This window comes from Melitaea cinxia, chromosome 30 (assembly GCF_905220565.1).
Source record: "Melitaea cinxia chromosome 30, ilMelCinx1.1, whole genome shotgun sequence".
NCBI classification, from domain to species: domain Eukaryota; kingdom Metazoa; phylum Arthropoda; class Insecta; order Lepidoptera; family Nymphalidae; genus Melitaea; species Melitaea cinxia.
Genome location: NC_059423.1, coordinates 7,680,654 through 7,704,798, shown reverse-complemented (window position 1 = coordinate 7,704,798; position 24,145 = coordinate 7,680,654). Strand labels below are relative to the sequence as shown.

The window sequence follows — 24,145 nt, the reverse complement described above, 5'->3', positions numbered from 1 at the left end:
CTAAGGGATAACATAGTTCCGCTACCACCTTGGAACTTGGAAAGCCGACCGATGGCGGGATAACCATCCAACTGCTGGCTTTGAAATATACAGGCCGAAGACGGGCAGCAGCGTCTTCGGTGCGACAAAGCCAGCCCTGCGGTCACCAACTCGCCTGCCCAGCGTGGTGACTATGGGCAAAACACATGAGTTCACGCTATTTTTGGCGTAAGCTTGTGGAGGCCTATGTCCAGTAGTGGACTGTAAAGGCTGTAATGATCCTGAACATAAATTCCAATAATGGTGTGTTAAAATGAGTTCTCAATTTGAGTGACTGCACTCTACTCTTGGAGATACCCAAATCACAAGTTACAGAAAACACTTTAGCAAGAATGTTTATTTTTTACTAAAGTCAATATTCGAAACCTCTCTACCATCTATCCTGATTCCTGATCCTCTTTCTTACCGAAATTCTTCGAATAATCTTCTAGAAGACAGGTATTTCATTCCGGGGGGTGTTTGCCAGGGGGTCATCTATGATGAGCAGGGCGTTAAAGGAGAAGAAAATAGCTGATGCTGAAGCCAGGTGCCAAAGATCGTGTGTGTCGAACGCTTGAAGCGCTGAACATTCAGCGTTGTGCGTGCGAGATTGGGCGGCTGTTTGCTGTATGGAATAAATATATAATTAGCGACTAATCAATCAATTATTTTGATTATATGAAATAATCAGTTCAATTGAAGTTAAAACGTAAATATATATTGTGTATTTGAATCTTGTTACACTGGCGATACTAATACTTATATTCCAAATAAAGAGTTTTTTTGTCATCCCGCTCGAAGTCGTAGCAGATGAACCGGGCTGTTCTGAGACACTCACCGACCACTTGGTGCGCGAGTCCAGGAAGAGCGCGGCGGCCAGCGCCCAGAGCGCGGCGGCCAGCGCCAGCCACAGCCAGGCTGTTCTGAGACACTCACCGACCACTTGGTGCGCGAGTCCAGGAAGAGCGCGGCGGCCAGCGCCCAGAGCGCGGCGGCCAGCGCCAGCCACAGCCAGGCTGTTCTGAGACACTCACCGACCACTTGGTGCGCGAGTCCAGGAAGAGCGCGGCGGCCAGCGCCCAGAGCGCGGCGGCCAGCGCCAGCCACAGCCAGGCTGTTCTGAGACACTCACCGACCACTTGGTGCGCGAGTCCAGGAAGAGCGCGGCGGCCAGCGCCCAGAGCGCGGCGGCCAGCGCCAGCCACAGCCAGGCTGTTCTGAGACACTCACCGACCACTTGGTGCGCGAGTCCAGGAAGAGCGCGGCGGCCAGCGCCCAGAGCGCGGCGGCCAGCGCCAGCCACAGCCAGGCTGTTCTGAGACACTCACCGACCACTTGGTGCGCGAGTCCAGGAAGAGCGCGGCGGCCAGCGCCCAGAGCGCGGCGGCCAGCGCCAGCCACAGCCAGGCTGTTCTGAGACACTCACCGACCACTTGGTGCGCGAGTCCAGGAAGAGCGCGGCGGCCAGCGCCCAGAGCGCGGCGGCCAGCGCCAGCCACAGCCAGGCTGTTCTGAGACACTCACCGACCACTTGGTGCGCGAGTCCAGGAAGAGCGCGGCGGCCAGCGCCCAGAGCGCGGCGGCCAGCGCCAGCCACAGCCAGGCTGTTCTGAGACACTCACCGACCACTTGGTGCGCGAGTCCAGGAAGAGCGCGGCGGCCAGCGCCCAGAGCGCGGCGGCCAGCGCCAGCCACAGCCAGGCTGTTCTGAGACACTCACCGACCACTTGGTGCGCGAGTCCAGGAAGAGCGCGGCGGCCAGCGCCCAGAGCGCGGCGGCCAGCGCCAGCCACAGCCAGGCTGTTCTGAGACACTCACCGACCACTTGGTGCGCGAGTCCAGGAAGAGCGCGGCGGCCAGCGCCCAGAGCGCGGCGGCCAGCGCCAGCCACAGCCAGGCTGTTCTGAGACACTCACCGACCACTTGGTGCGCGAGTCCAGGAAGAGCGCGGCGGCCAGCGCCCAGAGCGCGGCGGCCAGCGCCAGCCACAGCCAGGCTGTTCTGAGACACTCACCGACCACTTGGTGCGCGAGTCCAGGAAGAGCGCGGCGGCCAGCGCCCAGAGCGCGGCGGCCAGCGCCAGCCACAGCCAGGCTGTTCTGAGACACTCACCGACCACTTGGTGCGCGAGTCCAGGAAGAGCGCGGCGGCCAGCGCCCAGAGCGCGGCGGCCAGCGCCAGCCACAGCCAGGCGCGCCCGGGCACGCGCTCCCGGTGCGCCAGCTTCAGCACCACGTAGCCCACCGTGTACAGGATCGCGTTCCCCAGCAGCACGGCCAGCAGGTGGCGCGCGAAGTCCGCGTTGTGCTCGTACAGCCTGCCGCGAGAAACTGACGTTTGAGACTCACAACTCAACTTACACTCATCGATATTCGCAGATGGTGGTGGTCCAGAGCGTTTTATGGAACAACGTTGTTGTTATGGGAGACCACAATGTCAAAGTAAAAAACGGCAATGTATCGAAAATTAGACCGCACGCTTTAGAGCGCAAGAATGACGGGGGGAGGGGGGCAGATGATAGCTGACTTCGTCGAATCACTATCCAGGAGTGGACACTGATGAATCCTTTTTTTTACAGAAAAATCCAAAAAGACGATGGACATGGCATAGCTCTGATACTGTGACGACGAACGAGATAGATTTCATAATGACGGATAAGAGACATAAACTCAGTGATGTCTCAGTGGTTATAGGTTCCGGCACGACCACCAGCTGCTGCGAGACACTCTTAATATTTACGTCTCAAAGGAGAGACTCTCTCCAGGAAGGGAAGAAAACTTATGCGCATCTATCTTCACTAACTTATATCTTCCTCTCAACTACCATTCACATCCCCCGATCACACTTTTCGTAACGCTTTAGTCACGCATTCACCAGCTTACTCCCTTAGTCCAGCGTGCGTCCAGAAGTTTTACTTCAAAAAGGAGAAACAAATACAGCAAAAGTTTGTACTCACCCGTATCCCGCCAAAACCCAATTCGCTATATTCGCAACCGCTAAGAAAATCGCCCTGGCTGGGTAGTTCGGTCTGAACGCAGACCGACCTTTGGTTTTGACTCCATTCCACGCAAGCTTCACCATCGTACTGCCTACAAGAGAACAAAGGCAGTTTCGGCATATTTTGCTCTGCTGAAATGCTGCTATTTTGCTGATACCGAAAAAAAGAGGAGATTTTCAATTCTACTATATTTTTTTGGGTAACCTCATAACTTTTTTACTGGGCGTATCGGTTTCGATATATCTTTGGAAGCTGGTGTTTTTCATGTGGTTCTATTTAAACTTGATCGATCGTGTTGTGTGTGAACGTTGTGCGTGTTATACTTATTACTTACCAATCTTTAATCTGCCGACGTAATATATTTTCAACGTTAGAAAGAAGCAGACCGCAAAGTGACCGATAGTGAAGAACGCCCAAAAGTACACGTTGGGATATATTATGCCAAACACTCCTGGAAATAATTTACATTGTAACATATGGTGTAATAAATATACCGTTTAATATTAAGGTAGAGAATAGCAGGATATATCCTGCGCAAAATTTGGACAAAAGTCTACTGTGTTGCTAAGGTAGTAAAGAATATAGCCACTCCCTCTTTTCCCGTGGGTGTTATAATGTGGGTGTACTGTTTTTCCTTGTATTTAGTTTATAATGGAAGAGCGACTCCATCTGGCTCAGGTGCTTTCTGCGCCTAATTGAGGGAGTCAATCACAATGTGTAAAATAACTCGATGGTACTGAAATAAATATTTTTTTCATTTTTTTTTTCATTATAAGAGGCGACTCTAAAGGATAACACAGTTCCACTACCACCTTGGAACTTACAAAGCCGACCGATGGCGGGATAACCATCCAACTGCTGTCTTTGAAATACACAGACCGAAGACGCTTTCAGCGCGACAAAGCTAGCCCTGCGGTCACCAACCCGCCTGCCCAGCGTGGTGACTATGGGCAAAACACACGAGTTCGCGCCATTTTTGGCGTGAACTTATGGAGGCCTATGTCCAGCAGTGGACCGTGATCATCTAAAATGATGAAAATTTGGACAAGCCCGACTGGAGAAGTACTTCAATCTTACAGAAGATCACAGCTAAGGAATACGGCTCTCAAGCAGTGCTGTGTTCCTGTGTGATTAAGGTGGGTCTCCTGGATAGGGTCGGACATAGGGTCAGCAACGGCGCTTGCGGTATTTCTGATGTTGCAGGCATCATAAACTGCGGTAATCGCTTACCATCAGGTGGACCATAAGCTTGTTTGCCACCCTATTGTTCTTCAAAAATCCAACAACCTAAAACTTCGTATTCAAAATAAAAATTATAAATACCACGGGCGAAAATGGGCCTGAACTTTACGGTCCGTTACATCATTGAAATATTTATCAATATTCGTTTCAAGTTTTTTCATTCCCAATGGTGAAACGAATTATTATTTTACCATGGGATAGTAAATTGATTAATAAATTGAAACACTTTTGTTTTCCTGTGCCTTAGTATATTTTTCTGTCGTATAGAGAATTAGAGACACTTCAAATGTTGATAGGTGAGAAAAACGAATTATTGGATTACCGATTGTAAAACAGCGTCACCAAACCCACTCCTCCGAAAGTTCATCACTCTGATAATGAGCATACACAGCAGAAATCTACCTGTCCATGGTTCTCTATGTTCTTTTTTACATTCTAATAAGCATGATTAACAATGACAATAACAATTTATGGCAAGTTCATCAAATCCATATTTTATTTAGCTTACCAATGGCCATCAAAAAGGCGAGCAACATGAAAGTAGCGTGGGCACTCGCGTTGACGTCAGAGTGTCGACTCTGGTATAACTTGACGATGCAAAGAACTGCTATCACGTACATAAATGATGAATCTGAAATCAACCATCAAACATCCCACTGCTGGGCAAAGACCTCATTTATATAGGAGAAGGTAAGTACAAGTTGGCGGATATATTCTCCATTGTGAGTAATGATCGCTATCAGGATGATTACAACCGGGACCGACGGCCCAACGTGCTCCGACCAACTTTTTAAATTATTCCAATACAATTAATTTACTTTATTTTTTATTTACAACTTCCACAGCAGTTCCATTCTATTTTTAGTTGGTTATCACATACAACACCTCCATTATTACGTCTTGGTCCATAAAGATCTAAAATTCTTTTAGCAGATTGTGACAAAGTACATTATAGAATTTGCACCCAACCCAAGAATGCTCGTTCACTAAGTTTTCTTTTAAATCACTTCCACATTACATTGACCTCACAATATTTATTTGACAAACCATTAAGTTAATTAATTTGAATGAAAGATCCTCACCAAATTGAAAGTTCATCTTGTTAGGACAGAGGTGGTAACAGGCGGAAAGCACCCCCTCCATGATTAGAGCCAGCCCCATGGAGTACAGTAAGCCACGGTGTTCCGGGATACCCAGTTCCTCCTGAAGAAACCATTCCATATTTCATTCAATATCACAATTTTTTTGGAGACAATTTAAAAACACGTATGCATGAAGGTTGAACTTCAAATTTTCGGACGATTTTGAAGCAAATATGTCTAATATTTGATCTTTCAAAGGTCCAATAACTTCAGATTTCATTATTCACTCTAAACTACAAAAGTTTCATCACAAATTTTTAATAAACTAGTCACTGAATTTTAGTACATATTAGTTGAATATTAACTTATATAGAGAAAGTTGGAAAAGTTTAAGACCGAATTATCACTAATTTTTAAGATATTCTAGGGGGATTGGATAGGGCTCTCAAATAGTGTTGTGTTCCTGTGGTGAGTAAGGCAGAGAGCTCTTGGCCAGGTTCGGCGGTAAGGTCGGCAACGGGCTTGCGTTGCTTCTGGTTTTGCAGGCGACTATAGGCTACGGTAACCGCTTACCATCAGGTTGGGCTGTATGCTTATTTGCCGACCTAATTGCATAAAAAAGACATCGAATGAAATAGGGCCTAAATATACTCAGTTCGAGTCAGAAGTATGCAAACTGTATTATCACAGCTGAACTTTACTGAAGTAAAACAATAAATCTTCTTCCATATTTTTTTTCTTCTTCCTTTTAGATTATTCTGTTTTTACTCCTTTCATTGGTCAGCTCTTTCCCGGAAAACGATTCTTAACCGTCTGTGTGTATTCCATACCCGTCCATCTAATCCTCATCTACTGGCAAGTTCTCACCCAGTAGCCAATACCCACTCAATAGCCAATCCACACCCAATTGTCAGCCTCCACCCAGTAGCTAGCACTCACCTGGTGGTCTCTTGGCGCTCTACAGCGAACCTGCAGCATGAAGGCCAGCCCCAGTAGAACATAGCCAGCATTGGAGAACACGTGGTTGAAGTCAGCCAAGGCACCCAGTGGCAGAGCGCACAGGAAGTTATAGTAGCATACATCCTGGTCGCCTGTCTGGTATACCATCTGACCAAAAGTAGGCTTATCAGCAAAAAAATATTATATCATTACAAAACAGGCTTGGCAGCCCGTCTTGTGGCACCATCTGTCACCAAAGTCGAGTCATCACCCAAAATACGAGGTTTGTCAAAATTAGCTTAGAACGATATACAGGTAAATGAAATGACTTTTAGTTAGGGTTGTTTTAATTACACAATTATATACGTAGTACATTTTCCATCAATCACTGACAAAGTTACTTTGTAAATAATTTTTTAAAAAAAGCCGACTCCAATATACATCGACGAATAATAAAATGAAACCATCATCTATGTACGCCTCTTTCTCCATGTAGGAGAAGGATCAGAGCTTAATACACCACACTGCTCCAATGCGGGTTGACGGATATATTCCCTAGTATGAGTAAAAATCGCTATCGGGTGTACATGATAACAACCGGGACAGACGGGTTAACGTGCTCTCGGAGGCACGGTGGGGAGACCCACAAGAACTATACAAATACCACGGCAAACGTCTGTGTGGCCAATACAAATGCCTGTCATGTTCGGGAATCGAACTCGCAATCGTCAGCGGAACAGCCATAAACCAGTGCTGTAAACGTTGCGCCAACGCGTCATCAATGTAGTCAGAGTCAATTAAATACACAGTGCTAAGGATAACTCAAATGATTCTCGTCCGATCTCGTTAAAATTTAAACAGGAACACGTGACAACTTACAGCTTTCAAACAAATAAAATACAATCGAACTAAGAACCTCCTACTTTTTTGAAGTCGGCTAAAAATACTATATTTCTCAAATTAGTTTGATAATATTATAATTAAATTAGCCGACCGATGGCGGGATAACCATCCAACTGCTGGCTTTGAAACACACAGGCCGAAGACGGGCAGCAGCGTCTTCGGTGCGACAAAGCCAGCCCTGCGGTCACCAACCCGCCTGCCCAGCGTGGTGATTATGGGCAAAACATATGAGTTCACGCCATTTTTGGCGTGAACTTGTGGAGGCCCATGTCCAGTAGTGGACTGCAAAAGGCTGCTGTGATGATGATGATGATGATGATGATGATGATGATGATGATGATGTTGATAATTAAATTAAGTTTCTTCGGCTTGATACAATTATCTAATTTAGTTACAAGTCCATGTCTAAGTATTTTTAGACAATAACTGACGGAATTAGTTGAAAAGGACAAAAAAAAATCAATAGTTATACAGCATAACTAACTATAAAGATAAAGTTTTTTTACAAAATGATAATACAAGGAACTTACCCGTTGGTAAGTGAACAATAACTGCACGACGGGTAGAGCGTACACTACCGCTACAGTAAGAGCGCTCCAGAAGTACCTTATTAATAAAAATAAAGTATTAAACTTTTTTGTGATATTTTTACCTTTCAGCTCAATTATATAATTACCTATGTATGTATATACGATTTTACTTAACGGCCCCCAGGAGGATTTTCTCCTGTGTCTGTGGTCCAGAAACACACACGGTACACAAGCACAAACACCCAGACGACAATAAACATCTATATGGCCAACTTTTTTTTTTTTTTTTATGTCACTAGGTCGGCAAACAAGCGTACGGCTCACTTGATGGTAAGAGATTACCGCAGCTTATAGACGCCTGCAACACCGGAAGAATCGCAAGCGCGTTGCCGACCCAACCCCCAATCCCCCCCAGGAGCTCTGGTCACCTTACTCACCAACAGGAACACAATACTGCTTGAAAACAGTATTATTTAGCTGTGATCTTCTGTAAGATCGAGGTACTACCCCAGTCCGGCTGCTCCATATTTTGAGCAGGAAATTCCTGCTGTGCCCTACCTCAGTTATATTATTAATTAAGAATGTATATTAAGAATGGCCAAAATAATAATGTATTTATTTATGATTTTATATTCATTTATCTTTATGTATTTTATAAAAAATTCGCTTTTAATATACCGTGTGTGTAACTCAAAATTAATCTGGAAAAGACGATTCAAGCGATAAGACTGCCTCTGCACATCTTTATTTATTTGATACAAATTTTGTTTCTTTTTTATGAAAAGGAAAGGGTATGCGAGACATTTTCAAGTAACTTGTATTATCAAGTAATTAGGTTTAGGTTTAAAGAACTTTCTTTCTCATAAGAATTTAACATTCACTTAAAATGAGATACAATGACATTTTTATACATTTGCAAGAATACAGTTTTAACATCTGGGTCGTTGGAAGGCTTTCTTATTTACTATAGTGTCATATCAAATGATATGATCCCTGGTACAAGTCTTTAAATTGAATTTAATATTAAAGAAAATTTAATATACCAAATATCAGATTATTTTAAAAAATCAAATGTCTTTATTCTCAATCACTCTTTCATTCAGTACTTAGTATTTCGAGGGTAGTTGAACATAGTCAAAAAAGTTGTTTACCTATTTGATCTTCGATTATGTGCTATTGGACGTGACCGACTCAACCTCGCCACGTTCAGAGGAACAGGTAGAGATTTATCGTCTAGATCTGGCTCCGAGTCTATATCGGTATCTGTATAAAGAATGTTAAAATCAAAATCATAATAGTGATTGCTAGCAAAGGAAAAAAAACCGACTTCAATTACATCGACAAGTAATACAACGTAAGTAGACGAAAAAAATTAACAAACGCACCAGTCTAATCAAAATTAGTAATATGTTGCATAAAATACAGCGTCACACATCTTTAGATATGTAATCTTACACTGAATAATAAGCTTTAGCTATTTATTTCTTTTTGATACAAACTTTAAATTTATTCTCAGACAATTGCAATATGGTTTGTGGAATTTTATTATGAATGTTAAAACTTGGATACAATATTGGACACATATATATATATATAACGAATCAACGAAGTGTATACCGAAGTGTACGCGCATAACTTCCAAATGACAGCGCCGTATTGGATATATTTTTTGGATCAGGCATTTTATTGTCTAGGGTAAGATTTGTATAAAAACATTGGAAAAGCCAGATTTTGCCGGGTCTCATGAATAATGAGGTATATAGCCAAGAATTGGAGGTTACACTCTAAATCAATCAAACTTCAGTTCAAATCTTAGTTATAATATTATTTTTTTCCATTCTGTATAGAGAAGGTAGGAGGAGAAGGAATTCTATATACGAAGGTTTAGTTATAAAACTTACCAGATTCATCTTTCTGGGGTCTGTATCCCGTAGGCTCTGATGATTGAACACCTTGGTAGCCTGAAGGTCCAGGACTGTCTTCGATTTCAACCACCTCGGCTATAAATGTTTGGACAAATACGATCAACTCAAAATTGAATCGTCGAATCCTCTCTAAAGCTAATGTTATGCGAAATGAATTAATTTAAATTATTATTTATTGCAACAACAAACAGTCGCTCTGGCGTAGAGGTGCGTGTAGTCACCTAAAAGATCGATGCGTTCGATTTCCGCTTGGGATGGATCTTTGTATTTGTAGAAATATTTCTTTCCGGTTTGGATTTCTGTCCTTGTGGGTCTCCCCACCGTGCCTCGGAGAGCACGTTAAGTCGTCGGTCCCGGTTGTTATCATAAATAGCTGATATAGCAATCGTTTCTCATAGTACGGAACATATCCGCTAACCCGCAGTGGAGCAGCGCGGTGGATTAAGCTCCAATCCTGCTCCTATATGGAGAAAGAGGCCTGTGCCCATCAGTGGGATGTTACAGGCTGAATCGTTCGTCTATTCATTACATCATTTAGAATTTTATTTTATTAATTTAAAACTAGAAAAAACAGGGTACGTTCTATCGTAAGGTTGAGATACTACCACAGTTCGAGCAAAATATTATCTGACATAATTCAATAGAATCTAATCCAAACTTTCGCATTTAAAATAATATCGAAAAAAGCTCTATCATTTACTATAATCGTATTATATTGTATTATCGTCTGTGTATTGTAGTGTCAACTTACGTTGTCGGCAGGTCGGTGGGAAAACGGTAATGGCCAGTAGAATCGCCAGTAGAGTGAGAGCCAGCGAGGTTAGAACGAAGGTCAAATAGTCCTGTGTTGTAGCCGACGCTACCACGCTGAAGCTAAACCAAAAGAAAAAAATAACATAATCAAGTTTTTAATACTTACAAGCGCCTTGTATTCCAACTATATTAGTAACATTGTTTGTGATTTTGCAGATATTTTGTGCAGGAACAATTTTAAGGCTATTTTAATGCTTAATTACATTATTTTGAATCCTAGACTATTATCGACTATTATGACCATGGCACGGATCCTCGACATATACCGTGGTGAGGGATAAAATTAAACCACATATGCGACATGGGCGGCTTTAACTGTAGTGCTAAGGGTGCGATGTAAACGGCAAAATATAAACATAGTTTTGAAGCATCAGTTACAACTTCACTTCTCTGATCAAAGAAGTAACGGTGAACATAAATTAAATATTCAATACGAAGTGTACCACTGGCCACAGTAACATTATCGAGTCTTTTATTTTAACCTCCCTCAAATTCCCTATTTTTTAAAACCAGCTCCATCTAACCCTTATCTCCCTCTCAACTACCGTTCGCCTCGCCCGATCACACTTTTCGTAACGCATTCACCAACTTACTCACTGGCTATAGTAACATTAACAACGAGTTTTTTATTTTAACCTCCCTCAAATTCCCCAATTTTTAAAACCAGCTCCATCTAACCCTTACCTCCCTCTCAACTACCGTTCGCCTCGCCCGATCACATTTTTCGTAACGCACTCGTCACGCATTCACCAACTTACTCCCCAAGTCAAGCGTGAGTAAAGAAGTTTTACTTCAAAAAAGCAATCGATATCGTTGATATGACGAAGAATCGAACTTCGACATTTTCTGAGTATAAAATCGTTGCTTCGTCAACTGTAGGCTTACTCTTGACTTCAATCCCAATCTCACAAGAACACGAATTCAATACAGTTCCAGTTCCAATCTGTAATATTTTGGTACTCTTGACCAAATCGAGCTTTCAATTGAATTGAAATTGGAATCGAATTGACGATCGGTTTCTGGTGTAGCCGTTATAATAAAAAATAATAAGAAAATAAAATTTAACTCATAAAATTTTATGTTTTTTAAATTATAATGTGTCCAATAATTAATTATTATCTATTATATTGTAATTCTTTAAACTAAACCTAAAACTGATTTTTTTAAGCATAAAAACACAAGATTTGCAATTTTGAGACTTCTAAATTTCAAATTATCTCGATTACGTATTTTCTTAATTTATATTTAATAATTAACTTATCTTCTTTCTTTATTTACTTCTGTAATAATTTCTGCAATTTTACCCGTGTTAAGTTTAAATTAGTGAATACAAAAGTTTATTAATATACTTAAAACAAAAGATATTAGAGACTTAAATACTGTGATTTTTATTTAAATATTAAAAACATAAATACTGTGATTTATATTTAAAAATTGCTACCTTAGGTTAAAAGAGGATAAAAAGCTAATTGTTAAGTATTTAGTTCTATTTTAACAAAATACTGTGATTGTGATATTGTTGATAATATAAAAATATACATAGTTAATATGTTAAAAATAAGCGCCAGTCGCGCCAATCTTAATAAAAAACACTTTAAGATACACAATCGAACACTAAAAAGTTAACTTTATTGAAACGAGTAAATTCGATCCCAAACACGATTTCCAAGTCGATAGTCAACGTCAAAATATTGTCAAGAGTGCAAAAAATGCTTAAGATCGAGAAATCCCAATTTCTATTAGTTACATAAAATTCCACTGTAATTGAGTCAAATCGTGCGCTAGTGTAGTGTTCAAGAGTACGGATTGACAAGTTCTCGATCCCAATCCTAAATTTCAAATAGGATTGAGTTTCAAGAGTAAGCCTGCTGATCTTTTTATCAGGCTCCCGGTAATAATTGCACCCGGGTACCACATGAGCCACCTTTGACCATTTTTTATAACAATAATATATTCTTTACTGTACACAATCAAAACACTTAAATTTATTACAAAAGCAAGAAAAGTATATAAGGCAGCCTTATCGCATAAAGCAATTGCTTCCATTCAACCTTTTTACTGTAAAATATGAACAAAAATCACTTAAATAGAAGCAGTACTTATGGCAAGATAGACTTACAACTGACCTGACATTTCTGGATGTCTTTAAATTTATTTATATGTTGTAATAATAAGTCTAGTATACCTAAATGTCTTAGTACGTCTGTCGGTGTGGGGGCCATGGTCGTCCTTGATTCCTGTACACTCTTCATCACTCTCCTTCACTATGAACACGATGTAGAAGCCTCGAGGGAACATCGCTTGCTGGAAGTAATATAGCCTAATAGAATATACAAAATTTAAATGTTTTTTTTTATTATTCTTCTAGTCCTGCACTACTTTGCCCCGCGTTCACATTATCTCTCACTGCCATGGGTTGACTGAAAGAGATCTCTTTTAGAGATAAGTTCGCCCTTGCCAACTTCCTATACTATAATGACTATTGTAAAATTTACTTAGTGCAATAAAGAATATATATAATAATAATAGAATTTATACAGCATGTCTTAGAGAAGGTGGTAGGCTAAATAATCTACACTCCATACATTATTTAATTTTGTATGAGGCCTAGCCAGTGTTCTACTTTTGATTTCTATTCAACTGATATGATTATGTGGACGGATATTAAAATGATATACGAGTACATCACTTCAGCCTATCGCAGTCCACTACTGGACATAGGCCTCCACAAGTTCGCTCCAAAAATACGAGTACATACATATGTAGAATAGCAGAAGCATATAAACATTATTTAAATTATATTCTTAGGATTTTTCATTGATTTCTGCAGAAACTATTTTCCGAATCGTTGGTTCCCATAGACCAAAATTAAAGTATCAACGAAGCCGTGTTGGCGCAACGGTCACAGCACTGGTTTGTGGTGTTGCGCTGGCGGTTGCGGGTTCGATCCCCGTACATGACAAACATTTGTATTGGCCATACAGATGTTTGCCGTGGTCTGGGTGTTTGTTCAGTCCTTATGGGTGAACGGAGGTGGGTCCCCCCCACTGTGCCTCGGAGAGCACGTTAAGCGTTAAATAAATTTAATTTAATAAGTGAAATCACAACAAAATACATTTATACATAGTAGTGGTGAATACTTTCCCAAATTACTTTAATAAAACGATACTTTGAAGATTATTATTACAGATCCATAAATGTAAATAAGGATAAGAATTGAGTTCAAGCTTGTACAGTTATACTGTGTCCCGCACGCACACACAAATACACATAGACGCACACACGCGCACGCACATACGCACGCAATCAACGCACGCACGCAACTGCACGTCCGAGAAATTAGGAATAGTTAACTTACCGTCACCGTAATTCCACCTTTTGTAGTCATCGTGAAATGGCAACCTTGGTACAACACATCCTTCTCGTTGTCGAAGACTGGACACTACAATAATATATAAATAAATGATAAATATCTTAAAACATACACACGTGGTCGTATGTTCCTATGGTAAGCAACTTAATGCTTTTCAGAGGTGAGCCGGACGGTCCCCATGGAGGAGAAGTCTGGCCTTTTCGCCGAGGCCAGCCTGTCGCTGGAGGGATCCTGTTGCCTGCAGATCCGGGACCCTCCAATTAAAGCGGCTGAAGGCTCCCGCAGGGGTTTTGGTCGGTAGTGCACCCCCAAGTGCTAAGCCGACATACGGTCTAGGAATGCCTACCCGGGCATCCTGGATATCACCCGTAAATGGGTTACCATGCGATCCCAAAAAAAAAAAAAAAGCAACTTAATGCTTATTGAGCAGAAAGCAGCGTCACTACGAACTGCACCAACGGGCTTATTATATATAATTAACAATATATCGTATTTATTATAATCAATTAATTGATATCTGAAAGGTTTCATGCGGGATAACTCGAGCAGAGTAGCACGTCTATTCAGACAAAATAAAACTTAAAAACAGGACTTAAGAATAAGACATAAACACCCATTTGAAGGATCGCAGTCAGCGATCAAAACCTTATCTATATAAATAAAAATGAATCATCGATGTGTATGTACGCGTAACTTCTGATAAACTACAACTTAAGTCTGTCAGACTCAAGACTGTCAGGACAAGATTTGTATAAAAAAAATAGTAAAAAAACCACAAAAAATAGCTATACGAAGTTCGCCGTTTCAGCTAGTATTATATAATATAGGATTTCATATTTCTAAAAGAACTCACTCATTTCAGCCATCGCTGTCCACTGCTGGACATAGGCCTCCAAAAGTTCGCGCCAAAAATGGTGTGAGCTCATGTGTGTTGCCCATAGTCACCACGCTGGGCAGGCGGGTCGGTGACCGCAGGGCTGGCTTTGTCGCACCGAAGACGCTGCTGCCCGTCTTCGGCCTGTGCATTTCAAAGCCAGCAGCAGTCTGATGATTATCCCGCCATCGTTAGGCTTCTTTTCAAGTTCCAAGGTGGTACTGGAACTGTGTTATCCCTTAGTCGATTTTACGACACCCACGGAAAGAGGGGGTGGCTGTATTCTTTACTGCCATAACCACACAGCCTAAAAGAACAACTTACCGAATTATTTTGTATCGATACCGTTGCACACACGTGGTCATCCGAATTAATTTTCAGTAGCACACTTTTAGGTATTGTGTAGTTGAATCTGGAAAAAAACAAAATTATTATAATGGGTGGATACAAGCGAGAGGTATTAAATTAAGAATAATTGTGTTTGCAGGCAAACGAAGAAAAACCGACTTCAATTATATCGACAAGTAATACAACGTTGGTAGACGAAAAAATAGTCAAGTAAATACGCATTATCAAAGATTACTCCAAAAGTTATAATCAGATCTCGATGAAATTTAAATGTGACCACATGATAAACATCGGCTTTCGATTAAATTAAAAATCATCAATCGGTACACCCAGTAAAAAGTTATACGGATTTTCGAGAGTTTCCCTCGATTTCTCTGGGATCCCATCATGAGATCCTGGTTTCCTTATCATGGTACCAAACCAGGGATATCTCCTTTTCAACAGAATTATCAAAATCGGTTCATAAACGACGGAGTTATCCCCGAACATACATTAAAATATATATATATATATATATAACCGGTAAAATCGGTTCATAAACGACGGAGTTATCCCCGAACATACATTAAAATATATATATGTCGGAGAAACACTAGTCTTCTCGACATCGTCATTAGTGATAGCGGTTCTAGTGGGCGTCATCATCGGGTTAAATGCCAGCACAAAACAAAGTATTCACAGTACTATAAAGTTTATTGAATATTTTTACACAACGAATAACTTATAACAATAATTAAACGATTAATTCGAGCAGCGGGTTCAAGGTACCGATCTAACTCCACTAAAGTATTAACCCACCACACCGTAACAACAACTATTTTATAATAATGATCCACCGCGATCAATCACCGTATATCTATCTACCCTCACCACTGAACGTTAAGATGGCGCCTCGACCCCGCTCGAGGCCTACCCTCTGCTCTGACATAATGTGCAATAATAAAGTCCTTATAAAAATTACTTTTAAACTAAGTTAAATTTAAACAATACAAAAATCTAAGAAATTAAACAAATTATAATTATGATTTAACAAAGTATTTTCTAAGCTTATTGATATAGTCTTCATGTAACCAGCAATCAACTCCATTCTTACTACTTCCTCCGACATATATATATATATATATATATATATATATATATATATATATATAACCGGTCGAATTGAGTAACCTCCTCCTTTTTTTGAAATCATTTAAAAATAGACAGCACACTCCTACTTTCCCCCGTTTTTCTTTATAGACGGTGCAATGGAAGGGACGATACTCCACTACGATGTAACAGTGAGTGGAATGACAAGACAACAATTATTGATTTCTTTACGTAGTGTATGTGGTACACAATAGTACAGCCCACCTGACGGCAAGCGGTTACCGTAGCCTATAGACGCCTGCAACACGTGATGCCGACCCTAACCCCGACCCTCCCCAGGAGCTCTCCACCTCACTCATACAGGAACACAAGACTACTTAAGAGCGGTATTATTTATCTGTGATCTTCTGTAAAGTCGAGGTACTTCATCAGAAGGGCTTCTCCAAATTTTTGACAGGACCCTGCCATGCTGAGAGACAAAGTAGGAAATATTTGGCTCAAGGTCTAGAGCAGCCCGTCTGAGATATACTTTCGTGTTTTGCTGGGGCACAGTAGGAAAATAATATTGTTACGAACACACAAAGAAACTAGCGCAATCTAGCAGCAACCATTGAAACCACACAAAGACAAAGACAGTAACACGTTACAATATATACAGTACATGGTACATCACTCACCGTGGGAAGAGCGGATTTGATGAATGTAAACTTTCGAATGGATCTCGATCAAATGAGAAATAGTAATACTTCGGTGTGCTTGGGGTCACGTTCAATTGTACATTCTGTGAAATAATCAACGCTTTGTTAAAAACATGTGAATCATAAACCAAGATAGATAGATTCGATATCTCCGCGTCGCAACGCGTCGCAACTGGTCGTACCTTATTTATCTCGACGTAAAAGTCTTCTACACGTCTAAGTTTTATTCGCACTGATACGTCTGTTGGACTCGACGTGGCCAACGTCAGTGTGGGCCTGCTTTGGGCGGTTATATCTGAATAACAAACAAATATACCACGTGTTATTAAACTGGCGTTTTTCCGTTTAGGAACATGTGTCCCCAAACGGAAGGCTGTAGTATGCTTCCATGTACATACATAAAAAGTTAAAAAATTACAACATTAGATACGTAAATCACTTCATTACCAATGCTGCGTTACTATTTATCGTAAAGTTCCCAAAAACTTGCAGATAAATCCACGAGGCACAGTTATTATTATCAGTATAAAATATAGCCTACTCACTCGGTCCAGCGTCATGAGGACATAGAGTCCTTGCCATGTCATTGAACTGCAGCACCGCCTGCTTCGTGCTGACTACCAGCGGTAGTTCCCATGACGATACTCCTGCAGATAAACCCATAACATGCAGTTAATGTTGAAAAGGTGCCGATAGCATAGAACATTATGCCATGAAACGACTCTATTGGAAATACCAAGCTTCAGCAAAAGTCATACAATTCACGGAGGGGTGAAAAAAAAAGTTGATAGACCATTTTTGTTTTTTATCAGACTATCACTACAATGTTTTGATCTTGTAATCCTAAAATGCCATAAAAGGGTTAAGGTAAACTAATAAGGTGGGTTAACGCAAAAGGTAAGTGGGATTTTATATAAAGACAGGAAAAAACATTTACAGATATCCAAATTTTTAATTGACATCAAAATAGTACTTTATGCAACTGTCATATAATGAAGGGTATTAAAACACGAGTGTGAGTTTATGAAACGAGCGCAGCGAGTTTCATAATAGTAACGAGTGTTTTAAAACCCGTGTTATATGCAGTTGCATACACTACTTTATCCTTCACTAATGCAATTAATCAAACAACAAGAGTAAAAGCTGGCAATAGTTTATTTATAATAATTGTTCAAATTTTGGAAGGTACAATTTTGAAAGTTAATGTTAATTATTGATCCAGCAGCTGTAGCGGTCGCGGGGCAAGCAGTAGAGCTCGTAGACGGAGTCGGAATAAGTTATTATATTCTTTTTCATATAATTTTCTAGATTTTTCTGGCAAAAGATTGTGAGTTAATTTTGTTGCCAATTCTAGAATATCCGGAGGCGTACAAATATCATCGTCGCTATCCATTTTTAACTTTTAATTTATTAAATTAAATTCACGCGTACGTGTATTGTCACAGTGATTTTGCCGCCATTAAAATCTAACCAATGAGAGCGCAGCTGCGCGCATGCGCGCGATGTTATAATGAGATTTTACGATATCGATGTGGATATTATACCATCATGTGAAATTGCTTAAATTGAGTGTTCTGTTGTCTGCGCTATAACAGTAGTAATTATAAGTCAAGTATTGGAAACATAAGTAGAATGTTACAACATTAGTGTAGATAAAGATTCTTTCGATTTTTCTTCTTCTCTTGTACTTTTTTTATGAGTTAACTCATAAATTTTTACTGAGTGTACCGATTTTGATTATTCTTGTTGTGTTTGAAAGCTGGTGCTTGACATATTACCAATTGAATTTAAGCGAGATCTGACGAATATCTTTTAAATTAGCCGTAATGTTCAATTGATTTCCAGATTCATTCAATCAAATGAAGGTATTTGCGAGTTATCAGGAGATAGCACGTGCTATACCAACTTCTTGTTGTGTTTTCTTAGCTAAGTGTATTGAAATCAATGATATAAAACTATAACTGGCCAAAGAGTGGAATTGAATAACCACTTCAATTAGCCGCGTCCTAACCCATTCTTGTACTGTCAAAACTCAAAACCGGATTGTCTCCGGACTTTTATGAATAACTTTTAGCACTTGTCATCGGCAAAATAATCGGCGAAAAGCTGATGGAGCCATAGCCTCTAAAGAAGAAGAAATCAAATGAATAAATAAAAATCTATTTACCCTTTTGCTGTGCAGCAGTAACAAAGAGAGGGTAGTCAGCTTGTAGAGTGTCATTTGTACTGACGTGGACGCGCGTCGGATACACGGAGAGGAGATCGGAATTCTGATAAATAATATTATGTTTTATAACCAATGATAGACTCCGATAACTGCTCTTGTGTAATATTGCCGGATGCTGGATAATTTCGAAGAAAGAGTTTCGTGCCCTTTAGAACAGATATTTTCGCAAAATAATGTATTTTTTAGTCTATTTGGGTATTTACGCTGTGCCGTACCCCGAAAAGCAATTAAAGCCGTCGCGAGTCGGTCCTGATTGTTATCGTGGACATTGGATAGCGATCGTTACGAAGGAAAATTATCCGCCAGCCTGCAGTGGTGCAGATTGGATTATTATGGTAGGGCACAGCAGGAAATTTCCTTCTCATGTATGGAACAGACCGACTGGGGTAGTACCTCGACCTTACAGAGGATCACAGCTAAAGAATACTGTTTTCAAGCAGTGTTGTATTCCTGTTGGTTAGTAAGGTGACCAAAGCTCCTGAGGGGAATTGGAAATAGTGTCCACAATGCGCTTGCAATGCTTCTGGTGTTGCAGGCGTCTATAAGCTACGGTAATCGCTTACCATCAGGTGAGCCGTACGCTTGTTTGCCGACCTAGTGATATAAAAATAAAAAACTACTGAATCGATTTTAAAAATTCTTTTATCAGAAGGATGCCACGTTGCCACTGAGTGACATAGGCTACATTTAAACAGACAGTGAAAAAGAGAGCAGTCAGAATCGTATAGCCTACGCGGACGAGACAGCAAACGGAAAACTAGCAATTAATTAAATTATATATTTATGATAACAATTTGAAATAACCAGTTATGATAACAGATTTAACCATATGCACATTTATACTCTTCAATTTTATCTACAGACGTGATAAAAATGAAAGCGACCGATGTCGGTACCTACATGAAAAATAATTATTGAGGACTTAATGATACCAATAGAAGTAAAACTATTTTTAAAAAAGCCAGCCTGTAAATTCCCACTGCTGGGCATAGGCCTCTTTCCCCGTATAGGAGAAGGATCACAGCTTAATCCACCACGCTGTTCCAATGCGGGTTGACGGGTATATTCCCTACTATGAGTAACGATCGTTATCAGGTGTATATGATAACAGCCGGGATCGACGGCTTAACGTGCTCTCCGAGGCACGGTGGGGAGACCCACAAGTACTGCACAAACACCCAGACCACGGCAAACACCTGTATGGCCAATACAAATGTTTGTCATGTGCGGGGATCGAACCCGCAACCGCCAGCGCAACAGGTACAATCCATGGCTGTGACCGTTGCTCCAGCGCGGCGTCAAATTTCATTTCAAAGTTCATTTTTAAATTACTTAAAAAAAATTAGGGATGTTCTCAATTCGTTATAGGGTTCGTAAAGTTCGAATACAATGTAAAAAGGCGACCTTATCACTAAATCATCAAATCAGTCAAAAATTTTACCTCTTTGAAGTCTAGTATGTGTGTCGTCGTTCCATTCACGGTCACGTCTATTAAGGTGTTATAGTTGTACCTGAAAAATAAAATATAAATAATATATTCATCATCATTACAGAGGCCTACACAAGTTTACGCCAATATAACGTGAACTCATGTGTTTTGCCCATAGTCACCACGCTGGGCAGGCAGGTTGGTGACCGCAGTACTGGCGTTGTCGCACCGAAAACACTGCTGCCGTGTATTGACTGCCCGGCCTGTGTATTTCAAAGCCAACAGTTGGATAGTTATCCCGCTACCGGTCGGCTTCTTAAATTCCAAGGTGGTTATGGAACCTTGTAATCCCTTAGTCGCCTCTTACGACACCCACGGGAAGAGAGGGGGTGGCTAAATTCTTTAGTGCCGTAACCACACAGTAAAAATATTAACGTAATTAAAAAAATGAAAGTACACCAGATCAAATTATCTTGTTTAAATAAAAATGAGTCACTAGAACTTGAGAATAGCTCTGTATATCAATTTAGCTAATGTTTCAAAGTTTAATAATAAATAATAATAATGATTTAGTTTTGCCATCACAATCTAATATATAAAATTCTCATGCAGTGTTTGCAGTTAAACTCCTCCAAAACGGCTTGACCGATTCTCATGAAATTTGATGATGGCGGGATAACCATCCAACTGCTAGCTTTGAAATACACAGGCCGAAGACGGGCAGCAGCGTCTTCAGTGCGACAAAGCCAGTACTGCGGTCATCAACCCGCTTACCCAGCGTGGGGACTATGGGCAAAACACATGCGTTCACTTTATTTTTGGCGTAAACTTGTGGAGGCCTATGTCCAGCAGTGGACTGTATAGGCTGTAATGATGAACACAGAAGAAAATCCTACTGGGGATCCGTTAAGTAAGAAGCGTTTATTAATATATTAATACATTTGTAGAATTTAAGAAGCTGAGATGAGAAGTAATGAAGCCTAAAATGTCGTAATTTTGCTTAAATGTAAGTATTAAAAACATTTTTATCCTAAATCCATATTAAAAATTAAACACACATCTTTTGTTTTAAAATAAATAAAGAGGTCCTACAAAAAAGAGCATGAAATATAGCTATTATTTTCGGCTACTATGTACAATCATAATCTTATGGGGGAATTCCCCATTTGTTTGTTTTATTTTTTTGTCACTTAACAGAGGAAGAACATTACAATTTAAGCCCTTCAAATAAATATAATTTAAAAAATAATGTTTTTACTACATGTCTACCAACAACTAAACTAATAAGAAACATAATTAAAATTATTTATTTACAGAAACTTAAAAGGTAAACACGAAACTTTACTCACACATTGTAAATAAAACTTTTTTCGGTCGAATTATGCAACGGCACCACATCATTGCTTCCAAACACGTGTCTACACAAAATTACACTTAAAATGAATAATCTTAACATTATTTAATACTTTTAAACTTATTTTATTTAAATTTTTCCTCTTGTTTTGTTGTGTCGCAAATCAAATTGCTTTGAAATGTGTCATAATAACATCAATAAGTTATACGACGTTTTTGGAGTTTATGGCCTGGTATCTAGACCTTTTAGTGTCTACATCTACAGATTACTAAAAGTTAAGTTCATTTGACTTTTTAGGCCGTTTCACTAGTTTTGGATTTTTTTTTATCATGTTGTGGGCTTACTCTTGACCTCAGTCTAGCTCTAGAGCACAGACGAGGTCGAAGATGGAGCGAGTTCGCCCAGAAGAAGCCTGTTCACTCGCGATGGAAGAAAGGAGATGGGGGTATGAGCTCGTGCAGCTCCAAGGCACACTCCCCAAAGTACAACCTGTAAAAGACCGTTAGACTGGCAACCTTTCTTCGGTGAGCCAGAGTGTGAAGAGATTTCACCAAACTGGCGTTGCCGATTAGCCGCTTGGCTCTGCGTTCCACTGAGTTCAGTGTGGCGAGTTGATATTTAGCTGAGCCATCCCACAAGTGACTGCAATATTCCATGCACTATCGGACTTGAGCTTTGTACAGCGTAAGAAGTTGTTCAGGCGTGAAATATCGCTTAACCTTATTTAAGATGCCAAGCTTTCTGGCCGCAGTTTGCGCTTTGGACTCAATGTAATTGCCAAAGTTGAGGTTATAATTCAACTCTATGCCAAGGAGGTCGAGGGTATCGGACACAGGGACAGGTGTACCACGGAAAGTAGGAGTCAAGTTGAAAGGACTCCGTTTGGCGGAGAACAAACAAGCCTGCGTTTTGGCGGCGTTGAACGTGACCAGGTTGCAATCACCCCATTGGAATACTTGCCCCAGTATTGAATTTGTTCGTTCTACCATGGCCTCTCTCTAAGAACGTATTACGTCCCTGCTGTCTCTTGCGCTGGACAAATATCTCTCAACAATCGTACTGTCATCTGCGTATCCAACAATGCCTGGTCGTAGCATGTCGTTAATATGGAGCAGGAAAAGAGTTGCAGAGAGAACAGAACCTTGAGGGACGCCGGCGTTTATACCCATCAGGTCAGAGGAGCAGCCGCCCACGACCACTCTGATCGACCGTTCACTAAAAAAGTCTGAAATCCAGCTACAAAAGTCAGCAGGGATGCCGTAGGCAGGAAGTTTGCTAAGAAGACCTGCGTGCCTAGCCCTGTCAAAGGCCTGATACAGATAAAGACAGAACCAAATAAAATATTGGCTTTATTCAACAATAAAATAAGACATAGTAAATAATTAGGTATTGATATTTTGACAGAATGACACTGATGATAATGTCATAGTATTATCAAATATTATAAAGAAGGTAATTAAATAACATGTAACCTTCATGCTTAACAAGGAGATCACATCAAGGCCTTCGAGATATCTAGTGATACAGCGAGCGCCTCACCATGTTTCTCAATGGCTTCGCCCCAGCAGTGTGTGACATACATCAGAAGATCTCCAGTAGACCGCCCCTGACGAAAGCCGTATTGGTGGTCACTGAGGAGTTCATTGTCTTCTAGGTAGTTCAGCAACTTGCTGTTAAGCACCTTTTCCATTACTTTGCAAAGCATGGAGGTGATGGCGATTGGTCGGTAGTTGCAGGGATTCACTCGGCTACCCTTTTTGGGCACTGGCTGCACATTAGCCAGCTTCCAAGATTTTGGCACCGTTCTAGTTTGAAGAGAGAGGCAGTACAGGCGCGTGAGAATAGGAGACAGCTCAGGTGCACAGGCCTTTAGGACGCGCGCAGGTATACCGTCAGGTCCCTTAGTCTTATTCACGTCAAGATTCAGCAAAACTCTACGGACCTCTTTATTGTGGATCGTGATCTCTTGCATAGAAGAGTCACATCGAGGCAAGGATGGTGGTTGTGTAGAGCTAGCGTCAAGACGCGAATTGCTTGCAAAGAGAGATGCAAACAAGTTTGCCTTTTCCACTGCCGAGTGAGCTAGCGAACCATCAACCTTCTGCAGAGGAAGCAATGTAGGGCGGCAGAAATTGGACTCTACTGCCTTCGACAGAGACCAGAATTGGTTACTACCAGGGGGGTAGGAGGCAAGTTTAGCGCCTATACGACGGATATGGTGGGATCGGGCCTTTTGTAGTATCCGATTAAGGTTTATCCTGCAAATAAGTTACGATTCGACTTTAAAAGTAGGATATAGAATA

At 40.8% G+C, this 24,145-nt stretch overlaps 1 protein-coding gene across 1 annotated transcript; it reads right to left on the bottom strand.

Moving 5' to 3' along the window:
• Positions 1–356: 356 nt before the first annotated feature.
• Positions 357–23,814, bottom strand: LOC123668150 (SID1 transmembrane family member 1-like). Its single transcript, XM_045601942.1, has 21 exons — positions 23,339–23,814; positions 21,838–21,906; positions 20,501–20,570; positions 19,000–19,102; positions 17,378–17,479; positions 17,015–17,127; positions 16,812–16,915; positions 15,022–15,109; positions 13,809–13,892; positions 12,636–12,754; positions 10,389–10,510; positions 9,614–9,712; positions 8,864–8,975; positions 7,713–7,788; positions 6,280–6,447; positions 5,341–5,461; positions 4,767–4,889; positions 3,351–3,467; positions 2,975–3,107; positions 2,131–2,335; positions 357–643 (listed from the first exon to the last, which is right to left on the bottom strand). Exons 1-21 carry the CDS (start codon positions 23,812–23,814, stop codon positions 467–469), a joined length of 2,781 nt encoding a protein of 926 aa, XP_045457898.1. The 3' UTR covers positions 357–466.
• Between the last annotated feature and the right edge of the window lie 331 nt (positions 23,815–24,145).